Here is an 11,272-nt window from a genome sequence, read left to right as displayed (position 1 = left end):
GGCAAAGAGGAAGATCAGATGCTCAGGTTGTATTTGTTTTTAAGGTACAAACAATCCCAGCTTTTCATCTAACTCATGAAGCGTGCACAAGATTCTCCTAAACTGTGTAAGAGATTGCCCTCTTCACCAACCACTATCTTTGGATCTTTATGTTATTGCTGAGGTGAACCACAGGTACCAGCATGGCACAGAGCTGCAACTTCTGACTGCCCGGCTCCCTAGGGACATGGAGAAGCCGCAGCCCCCAGCACCGCCGATGCCAGGTCGCAATGCACGGCTAGAAAAGACACCCTAATGAGTGTGCACCCCCCTGCACCCCCCAGACACCTCTTCCCGGGCAGGCTGCACTTTGTGTTCTCCAGCCCCACCCTTCGCCCTGCGTTTCCAGAACCGATTCCAGACCAAAACTCGCCAGCGCACACCACGGCCCAACGTCTTGTTCTATGAAAAGAAGAAACCCGTAAAAATCGCTGCAGAATAAGGATCTCTCGCAGGGTCTCTGCGGGGAAGCCCTGCAGGAGAGCTGGGTGGGGGCAGAGCAGCCAGAAGCCTCACCTGCCCTCTTCCCTGCCTGAGCAGGAGCGCCTTCCCGGTCCCCACGTGTCCCCGGCTCGCAGCGAGGGCTCTCTCCCCCCGTGCCACCCGGCAGCCGATCTGCAACCGCAAGAGCCCTCTGAGCGCTGGCTCTCTCCTCTCTCGGCTTTTAACCGGCAGCTGCCTCACCTGGGAGAGAAGGTGCCTGTGGGTGTAGTAATGATAGAGGGAGTGATTCAGGGATCTCCAGACACACACACCCAGTTACCGGATAACTCACGACAGCTCCTAGACAGGGCGCACGGCCACAGACATAAATCACTTCGGACAAGGATGACGGCGGCATGAACCAGCTGCTCTGCAGGTGACCAGCCAGCGAAAGCCCATCTGTAGCTAACCCTCCTGGGGCCACCACCAGGACATCACCAGGTCAGCCTGAAACCAGCTCCCTTCCAGAGCGCGGCACCGGGTGATACACCCGAACGTCTGCCCACACTCTCAGACAGGTTTTGCATATCGCGCTCAGCACCGCAATGACAAGGCAGTGCCCCTGTTGGTACCTCAACTTGATCATTTAAAGCCTGATTCGGGATGCGAGTTACAATCACACTGTGTATTCACATCGCAGACTTCAGCCTGAAGGCAACCTCGAGTGCAGCGACTGGGCTTCACAGGCAGACCCGGTCACGCAGCCCCTCTCCTGTCTGCAGCACTGGAATTCCTCAAGACACAAAATCACCTAAGATGTGCTTGAGAGTTACCTACAAAATGCAACCGTGTGAACTCACCAGCTTTGAAAGCAGTAAGAGAGTCAAATTACTTTAAGAAACATAATTCTCGTTTGGGTACTTAGTTGCAAGCCCAGGTGATGAGGAGCCCTTCTCCCCTCCTTCGGACCCAATTCCGAGCTCTCTTGCACTTGACACATTCCAGTGGTCATTGTGCTTTACATGAGTCTTAGTGGAAACAGTATCACAAGTTTATTTTTTTTACTGTGCCAGCAAAGTAACAAAATTTGAACGGATCCGTTTAAACTGGCAACCGTTCAGCGAATGCAGCTGGGAGTGCAGCTCAGCAGCTTGCACACGCAGCCACCACCACCCCCCCCAGCGCTCCCAGGCACCGCTCACACGCTGCATTTCAGCTAAAGCACAGCTTTGCCTCCTCAGAAGAACTTGCATCGAGCCTTTTCCATTTACTTTACTGAAATGACCCCAAAATCACGTCCTCTCCCATACAGACAGGGGCTCAGCAGACCACATCAGACGACTCCGGACCTTTGCTCCTGCCGCTTCGCTGGTGTTGCGCTACCTACCTCCCCGTCCTCACGCTGAGCGACACAGGCGCGTGCGAGCTGAGGATCAGGAGCTCAGAGAAAGGGTATACACAGAGCTGGGAAGAAAAAATATTGCCCCTAAGGCTACAGTACGTGAAATGTTGGCTCAGCTTCCGCCTGGCTGAGGTGTGCCCCAGCGCAGGGTGTGCCTGCCCTTCCCCTGGTACTGCTCAGCAATGCAGTAACACCACATTCCTGCTCCTGCAGCCAGGATGCCTCCTCCCCATCTCAGCTGGCGGCAAAAAGGAAGCGGGAAGAAACACTGGGACGTTTTACAGAGAAAGCGAGAGACGAGACGTGCCACGAGCTGCCGACACCACGCCTGCACGCCGGCTGTGAGCGGAGCCCCGCGCAGTCAGACCCCCCGACAGCGTAACCTCGCGCAGCACAGCGCGAACCGCCTACCCCAGGCTCTGCGAGAGACCACACCATTGCAGCACGGTTTAGGCTTGGAAGGGACACTAAAGGCCATCTAGTTCCAACCTCCCTGCCATGATGCCAAATTGCATCGAACTCTCTAACTTCCTCCTCTGGTGGAGTGACTACGTTGGAGAAGGCAAAGGGAGGAAGGTCTGATGGGTTTGGGTTTCTGCAAGGCTGCCGGCGGTTCTGGACGTGGCACTCCTGCGAGCCTTGGCTGAATGTCCGCTGCTGGGCGCCTGTTCTGCCTGGTTTAAAGTCATACCCTGGTAGTCAAACTGGGAGGCTGAAGCTGCTCTTGGAAAGACTGTAAATGCCACCTGTCAATCCTGCCAAAGCCAGCAATGCTGAGCATTAATACGCTCTGAAACGCTGATGGCTCCACCTCAAATTACCGTAAAGCACAGGACATTGCAATTCTGCCACACAAACAAGGGTAGGACTGGAAAATGCTACCTCAATCGCAAGCTGTTCGAATGAATTATCCAAAAACACCTTGATCCATCTTTTCCTCCTCCAGCCTGCCAAAGCAAGGTAAACCATCCCCTGGAATTTCAGGTGCTGCAGGTTCAAACAAGAACAAAAGCAAGGAATAGTCTCATTTACAGAATATCTACTGCAAGCCAACGAAAGCGTAAAAGGAAAAAAAAGCAGCTGTGATCAGCTGGGTGCTCAGGGACAGCGTGGCTCAGCGCAGGGGATCCCAGACACAGCCCTGTGCCCCTGATGGGACTCAGGGGATTCAGGCTCAAACGGTGCTCCAGGCTGTACTCTGCCCGCTTTACCACGTTCAGATGGCAGCGGTCTCCCGAGCATCAAGGAGTGAAGATGTGTGAAGACTGAGAACATAAAGACAGCAGGGCTGGCTAAATACAGAGGGGACATAATGGCAAAAATGCACTACAAAAAAATAAAAAAAAACTTGGAGCAATCCTCTGTGATGAGCGGGAGGTCCAAGAAAGATGCTCTCGGGACCTCCAGTGCCTTTGCAGTTTAGCCTACAGCTGCACCAACCTGTGCTGCGCTGTTGGAGCCCACGAGCCTCGGGGGGGCTGGGTAAGACGTTCCCTGGAAAACAAATAAAACAAGTTCCTGCAGGAAACTCTGCCCTGAGTCATGAGACATACCCTGCCCTAACACGGGTTAGGGGACACCACTCAGCTAGAAGCATCTTCTCCAGGACAAGATGCACATGTAGCCCCCAAGGGGCTCCCGCTCCCCACCACACCATCACAGAGCTGCTGCCTCCTCACACCCGGTGACGTTCCTGGGGGCAGGGGACTTTGAGGGCCTGCTCCGTGGTGTGTGCGTGCGATCCACGAAGCAGCTGCTCTATCGGATCCCAGAGGTGCTCGCCAGAGGCAGAAGAGCTCCACACCATGCGATCCTGTACCTGGGGCAACGGGCTGGTGTCAGAAGGTCTTGGTGCCAGCAGTGGGCTGAAGGGGACACACTTTAGAGGACCCTGTCCCTTCCACGCCGGCAGCAACCAAGAAAGTGCTGCTGGGCGGGTTTTAAGTTTCAGGTGGAAAGAGGTCAGAGCATTGAGAACAGAAATGCATCACAGCCAGCTGTTTAAAAGCTAATCGCCCCCTAAAAAACGAGGGAGGGGGCAGACAGCCCTGCCAGCTGGGGACACACGTGTCACTCCATGTCACAAGCTCACACTCCGCAATGGCTAGTACCTGCCAAGCCTCTGCTTTTATAATGAGGGTCCTTCGCTGGACGGGCAGCCAGAGCCCCGCTGCCACGTGCGGTCAGATTCCCCACGCTCCTTCTAAGCTCCGACATCAGTGACGGAGCGGGATGAGCCGTGGTGGAGGGAGGCACCGTGGGATCCTCACCCCGGGGCAGCTCCCCGGGTGCTGCACCCAGAGTGAACTTGGTAACGAACGCACCCAGGCGGCATTGAAAAGGATGTGACTCCTGCATGAGTAGCTTTGTTTTTCTTCCTCTGATCTGACGTTTGCTTTCTGTCAGAGTAAAGGCACACGAGTACTTTACTCCTTTGGGAGCTTTCCCAAGGACACCAGCCGAGCTCAGTAGCCTTCAACGTGGTTGTTGAAGTGTGGTAGTAGTTCGTCAGCACTGACCAGTCTGGAATGATCGTGCTCAATTAGCTTTTAACTTCTCTTTCTGGAGTTCAGAGGAACACAAAGGTGACTGGAAATCAGGGGCAGAGCACCGCATGTGAGAACACTTAATCCCTTGAAACGCAAAACCTCCATCAAGGAAAAAGGATGCTAATTGGGTATTATTTTATAATTCAAGCATATAAAAATTAAACAATACTTAATGCTGCTATCACATTTTTCATTGAAGGATTAATAAATGCCTGAAAGCACATTTGCTATATGGGCAGCTGCTATTACACATGGAAAAACAAGGCAGAGGGGTGATTGGCTTAGTGATGCTGAGCAGGATCTTGGCACAGGGGAGGGCAGACTCCGGAGTCTGGAGACCCAGTCCCCTGGGACTCCCCCACTAGGCCTGCATTGGCTGCTGCCTTCCTTTGCAGCCCCACTATGGCACGTGCCCGGTGCTGGCTGCAGGCAGGTCCAGGACACGGGCTGCCTCGGAGGTGCCTGGTCCTCCCCGGCACAGCAGCGTGGGACCTGCTACATACTGGCTGCAATGGGCCAAATGCCAGAGGGCAGCTGGTCCGTGCACAGCAATTGCCCCAAATCCCAGTAAAGGCGGCACTAGCTCTCCTTCAGGAGCGGTGCACCAGCTGTAGGTTAAAGCTAAAGCAAAGGCTGTCAGTATTTGCCCTTAAGTCAGGCTTTTCCTTTCCCTCTCCCCAGCTCCTTTCCACATCCAGCCGAGTTTCACGTGCCCAGACACACGCAGGCTCAGCACAGGACTCCGCACGGTCTGTGGCCGCCCACCTCCCGCGGCACAGCTCTCCCCAGGCACACACCGGTACAGGCAGCAAAACCAGCAGGGTCAGCAGGCTGGGAAGCCTGCCTGCTTTCCACTGGGAGGTTTGATAAAATTATCCTTTCAGGGGGACATCTTTATTTTTGTCTTGTCCCCATTTTCTACAGGGGAAAATATTCCATTAGGAAAGTGTTCGTCTGCTCTCTGGAGGATTTCAGCTTTTCCAGGCTACAGTGATGAGGCAGGGAGGGGGTCTCTGTGCTCCCACTGCTGCCGGCCAGCGAGCCCCTTGGCCCAGCAACCCTGCCTCCACCTGCAACCACCCATTGCAGAAAGTTTAAACTAAGAAGGTATTTAGGAGCCCACTTGAAGCCACGTATCCTCCTTGACACCACAAGTGGTAACTGAAATGGAGGTCTTGCTGTTCTCTGCTCCTGGTTGCTGGCTTGTTTGTCCCCTCACCTGCTGGAACTGAAGAAAGGAGCTTGCTGCACACAGGGTTTGATTCTGCCAGGGTAAAAATACAAGTGTTTTGCCCCATCTTTGGTCCCCTCCCCTGGTGGCAGGTTGGGCTGGAGCGGGTGAGCACAGCCCCACGCGTCCCAGACCACACGCAGAGCTCACAATTGTCATGGACAAAGTCCAGCAGCGCCGACCCTTGTCCACGCATGGACCGGTGGAAGATGAGTTATCGCACTCGAGTGCTTTGGGGGGAACAGCACCTACAGCACATTTGTGCCCGAGCAGACCAACTGTCCCAAAGATTTCTTGGAGCTTCATATGGGGATGCTCTGGCAGCAGGAGCTGGTCCTTATGTCATAATCGTTTCCCTTCCCGCACCTCGTGCCAGCTCTCCTCCCCGAGCTGCCAGCACGCGCCCACGGCATGCCCAGCGCCTGCCGTGCCCCTGCCTGCGGTGGGCAGCTGCCCGTGGCCGCGCTGCCAGCATGGAGCTGTGTGCCGGCCAAGGGACACAGATGAAACCAGAGCCGAGCCTGGAGAGCCGACTCCTCTCCACCCCTTCTGCAGAGCTGCAAACGCTCACCGCTCCTCTCCTCACGCACATCCACCCACAGCAAGGGCAGAGCTCTCGCCCCCGGTGCTCCCACTCCCAAAAGCACCACCAAGGTGATCCCTGTGCAAAGCAAGCCACGCCAGCAGGAGAGTTAAATTTGGGCTCCTGCGGGCAGAGCTGCCCCAGAGCAGCGGCAGTTGCAGTGTGGTTTCACCTGCGCCCTCCAAAGAAATGTCCAAGCAGCTTTACCGGAGCTGGTGGCTCCAGCGCTGCGCACCAGGCGCCGGCTGAGCTCGGCACATGCAAAGCCCGTGAGCGGAGCATCATCTCCCTGAGCTGCTCCGCACGGTCACACGTCTCAGCCTTCCCCTGGCCGGTGATATTTAGGTTAAGCCTTGGGTGCTTACGCTGCTTTGCAAATTCAGGCAGAGCTCTTCGTCCAGATGACGTTAAACTCATGCAGTTTTCCCAGCTATAAAGCCTGGTTTAATCAAAGTTGCAATTAAACCTGACAACCTCCTTGTGCACGCTCCTAAATAAGATTAGGAACAGCTAAAATTAGTCTAATTTAGTGTTAATCATTAATCCTTTTATCCACTCTTAATCCAATTTAAATGTCCACACAACCAGCTTGCACAGACTTTGTTACTCAAATTTAAAACAAAATTGAATTAAATATTATTTAATTAAATCAACACAATCCAAGTGCTGCTATAAGAGGCATTTGCCACAGATGATTATCAGCATCTTGGTTAACCCTCAAAATTATCCTGGGCTCTGTGCTCTCCCTAATGCTCCAGCTCTTAGTACTTTGCAATTGCATGGACAACTCCATCTACATTTAAGGACAAAAAGTACCCTTCCTAGCCCTCAGGTTGGAAAAGAGACTTTCAAACTTAAGGTTCAGGAGGCCAAGAAAATCCTGCCTCAAAAAAAAATCCCACAACCTGAAAAACTTTTTTTCAGGCAAAACGTCATGATTCCGACACTTCCCACTGACCTTTGTTTCTGGGATTGCAGCCTGCACAGACACGCTGCTTGCTGGTGGCTGTGCAGGGCCCGAACAGCTTACGCTGCTCCTCGCTCTCTGGGGCTGGAAGGAGAGAGCCCACCTTACACTGCCAAGAGCCGGCAGCCTTGCTGCGCAGCCAGCCCTGGACGAGGTACGGTGACCTTGAACTTTCCAGGTCTAATTGCTGCCTCCTCCAGCTATCTTTTCTGCAATGGTCGTTTTTCAAAGCATTGCAAAAGAGAAAAACACGGCTTGAATGCAGGAATCAGCTGCAACCTTTGCTGCCAAGTTGGCAGAGAAGATAAGGACCTTTTATTTAAAGAAAAAACCCCAGACACCAGGGAGGCATAGACAAGTCTTTAGCAACTTTTACAGCCACCCTTGCAATACAATTTCCTAAGCACAGTCAAAACTTGCAAAAAACCCCCAAGTTTTCACCGGCAGAGTTTCCCTGGAGTGCTCAGCTTGCTGCGAGCGCTCTCCCGCCCGGCGCGTGTGCTGCAGGGGGAAAAGCCTTCAGCCTCCCTCCGACGTGCGGGATGTGAGGAGTGAAGGGTGACTCACTGCTCCACACATGCCCACGGTGGAGCTCAGCAAGGAAGGCAAAGAAAAACAAACAACAAATTCAAGCACTACGTCCCTGAGCCCGGCAGCGTGCGGGGCATCAACGCCTGCGGCCCAGGGAGGGCAGGAAGACAGCAGGGTGCTCGCCCGGAGGACTGGAATCCACAGTTTGGAACGGTGACCCCAACACAAGGCAGATTTTAGGCCGGTTTTAATTACAGAATCAGAAGATGGTTTGGGTTAGAAGAAACCTTAAAGATCGACTAGTCCAACCCTTATGAGCCATTTCAGCGATGCTAGGGCAGGATTTGGGCAGTATCACCTCATAGGGCAGTTTTTCAGAAGGGAAGGAGTTTAAATCCTCCAACAAAAGAAAAAAGGGACCCAGCTAACTAACACTCCAGCAGTTCCCCCATTTCTCAGAGCTCTCTTCTGCCGCTTTCCCACACTCAGAGATGAAACCGGTGCTCGGCCTCGGCTGTGCCACGCACACAGACGTGCCAGCTGCAGTGCCACAGGGGTGGGAAGGGGAAACACGGCACCAGTTATTCACATCACAAGTTATTCATGTCATAGAGAGGTTTCTCCTGGGCAGGCTGAGATAAAACCCAGCTCAGAGGCCTCAAACCCCCATTCCCTGTGCAATCATCCCTCCTTTCCATGTGCTGGGGACAGGGAGCAAGAACCACCTCCCTGGCTTGAGGACAAGCCCCTTTGGCTCCAGCTCACTTTGGGGGCTGCCTGCCCACCCTTCGGGCTGCAGAAGATTCAGCCTGGGGAGCCACCAGGCAGCAGCCTCCTTTACAGCACCTTTTGCGAAGGCTCTCTCTGAGCTTCGCCTCTTTCCACATACACCAACCGCTCGAAAGCGCTGCTATCACATCAGCTCACACCGTATCGTGATTTCTACGTACTGCCCCAGCAGGGCAACTCCATCATCTCAGCCATATGGATCAGACGGGAAATGTGTCCAGACGCAATCACCTGCTCTGCAAAATCAGAACAACTGATTTTGGCTTTAGCAACTTCTCTAGGGTCAGCAGCCGCTAAATGTATATCGTTCTTCCAGCCAGAGCAGTACACGTGCACCGATGGAGCTGGCAGTGGAAGCAGATGATGTAATCTGCTGTATGTTATTGATGCAATGCTCTGCAGCAGCAAGCCAGGGAAGAAATGTGACAGTATTGCCTTCTGGTTTTCCCCAAAAAGGAAATACGCTGTCCTTTAGGTGAATCACAAGCAGTGACACGTACAGTGGGGTTTACAGAGTTTCAGCATCAAGCGTAGGAAAAGTGAGAAACAGGGTCTTAACTAGTTGCCTGTAACTTTCACTAATTTAGGAATTTCCAGTTATCCTCTTACCCCCAAGAAATCAAGGTGCTATCACACGCTGCATCTCTTCGCTTTCTAACGGTTCCCCTTGCCGTGAGCCACCTACAGAAACCTGTAACAAACGTCTTCACACCTTGTCCCGGGTAACGCCTTTGTCACGCTTCACCACGGCACTTTCTTTTACCCGCCTCACCGCAAGAAAGGGCAGCGAGGCAAAAGCGTCTGTTTTGCTGAACGAGACTGTGCACAAAGCCCTAGATCCAAACCCCGCAATATTTTACGAGCTGTGGGCACAGACCCCCTCCCCCAGTCCCAAGCACTAGCTCAGGAAAGGTCCTGCTAATACAGTCAATATTTCTTACAGAAGCAGCCACGGAGCCGCACGGCAACCTGCACATAAGCTCTGCGGCTCTGAAATCAGACTTTGGGGTAAGTTGTTTTTTTAGGGGGAGGGGCGGGGACGGGACAACACCAACAAGTTGTTTTTTTTTTTTTTTAAAAAAAAAAAAAAAAAAAAAAGAAGAGGGTTTTTTTTAGCCTGGCCGGATTAAGGGCAGGCGCTGCCCGGTGGCGGGGGGGGATGGCCCGTGCTGGCGGCGTGTTCGGGGCGTGATGCCCGGCCCCGCCCGCCCCGGCGGCGATATAAGGCGGCGGCGGCGGCGGGGCCGGGCAGCAGCTGCCGAGCGGAGCCGAGCCCAGCCCGGCTCAGCCCAGCACAGCTCAGCTCAGCTCAGCCCGGCCCAGCAGCAGCAGCAGCCGCCGCCTCTGCCTCTGGGTAAGGGGGTGCGGTGGGATGCGCGGGGCGAGGGGCTGCCGTGCAGAAGGCGGGGACCTGCCGCGGGGGACCCCCGGGCATTCCCACCCGCCTTGCCGCCGCCCGGCGAAGGGGCTGCGGTGCCGGGCAGCTCCCCCCAGCTGCCCCGACAGACAGCGGGGCGGCGGGTGGATGGGTTTTCCTGAAGTGGGCTTCTAGCAAAAATCAAAAATCCCTGCTTAGAGGAGGGAACGGGAGGGTCTGCGGAGAGCTCGGACTGCCTGGAGGGCTCTGACCACTACGGGAAAAAGCAGATGGATTTAACTAACACCCTTCCCCCTCTCTCTTCTCTTGTAGAGCTGACATCTTCCGAATCTGCTGCAAAAAAAATGGAAACCATGCATGAGCTGATCCCCTTTGCCAAAGAAATGCTCAGCCAGAAGCCCAACAGGAAGATGGTCAAGCTGTACATGCTGGGCAGCATGCTGGCTTTCTTCGGTGTGATTATTGGCCTGGTGGAGACACTGTGCAGTCCTTTCACCTCTGAAGGGAGGCTAGAGGAGGAGGAGGAGAAGAAACCTGCCCCCGTGCAAGAGCAAAAGCTTCCCCAGAAACAGGAGGATTTGATCTTGGAAAAGGGCAAGAAGCCGGCGGCGATGCAGAGGGCCCTGGTCACCAGGCAGCACGGCCTCTGAGAGCCCCGTGGCTGGAGAGGTGCCTGCTGAGCAACCAAGCACGAGAGACTCTGCTGCCCTGTTGTACCTGGTGGTGGTTCCAGCAAGAAGAGAGAAGCGTTGGCTGAAGGAGGAGACCGCAAGTGCAAGACTTGAAAGAAGCGAACGGTTATATTTGCTGCTGTGCAGCAGTGGGGAAAAAATACCTTTTGTTGGTATAAAAATGTGCAAGATGCACAGCACGGTTTCTTATTTTTATTACCAGATGCATTTTACAACATTTTGCAAAATGAATAAATATTTTATATGGTACCAATGCTCTCAAGCTGCATTTATTTTCAAAGCCTTCTCTTATTGATTTTGCAAACAGGTTTCACTCGTGCCTCAGGCTCTTCTAAGGAGTAGCTGGGGGGACCCAGGGAACAGTTGAGGGTAGTGGCTGCACCCTCCCACTAAAGCCCCGCTCAGTGGGGCTGCTCTGGGACCGAGGGGGTGGCATTTCCCTACCTCTAGCAGCTGCCCCTTCCACAATGAGCCAGCCGGGGTGGGGGGAGGAGGCAGCATTTGTCTCACACGGGTGACAGATACATGTCCTGAGTTGGAGGTGGGGTTGTACTTCATGGGGTTATCTGGGTTTAATGACATGGATTGGTGTCTCTGCCATGGCCATGCATGCCCAGAACTGTTTAAAAAAAAAAAAAAAAAACAACCCCTGTCCATCCCCCAGCAATCCTCTAACAGGCTACGGCTG

At 54.0% G+C, this 11,272-nt stretch overlaps 1 protein-coding gene across 1 annotated transcript; it reads left to right on the top strand.

Annotated features, from left to right (window-relative positions):
• The first annotated feature begins 10,236 nt into the window (after positions 1-10,236).
• Positions 10,237-10,542, top strand: G0S2 (G0/G1 switch 2). Its single transcript, XM_009956167.1, has one exon. It carries the CDS (start codon positions 10,237-10,239, stop codon positions 10,540-10,542), a length of 306 nt encoding a protein of 101 aa, XP_009954469.1.
• The last annotated feature ends 730 nt before the right edge of the window (positions 10,543-11,272 follow it).

Source organism: Leptosomus discolor, chromosome 21, assembly GCF_034619465.1.
Source record: "Leptosomus discolor isolate bLepDis1 chromosome 21, bLepDis1.hap2, whole genome shotgun sequence".
In the NCBI taxonomy this organism is placed as follows: Eukaryota; Metazoa; Chordata; class Aves; order Leptosomiformes; family Leptosomidae; genus Leptosomus; species Leptosomus discolor.
The sequence above is the reverse complement of the archived record's forward strand: the minus strand, read 5'-3'. Positions and strand labels throughout refer to the sequence as shown.

Coding starts and splice junctions, on each gene's coding strand:
- G0S2 (XM_009956167.1), top strand. CDS start 10,237: ATGGAAACCATGCATGAGCTGATCCCCTTTGCCAAAGAAATGCTCAGC.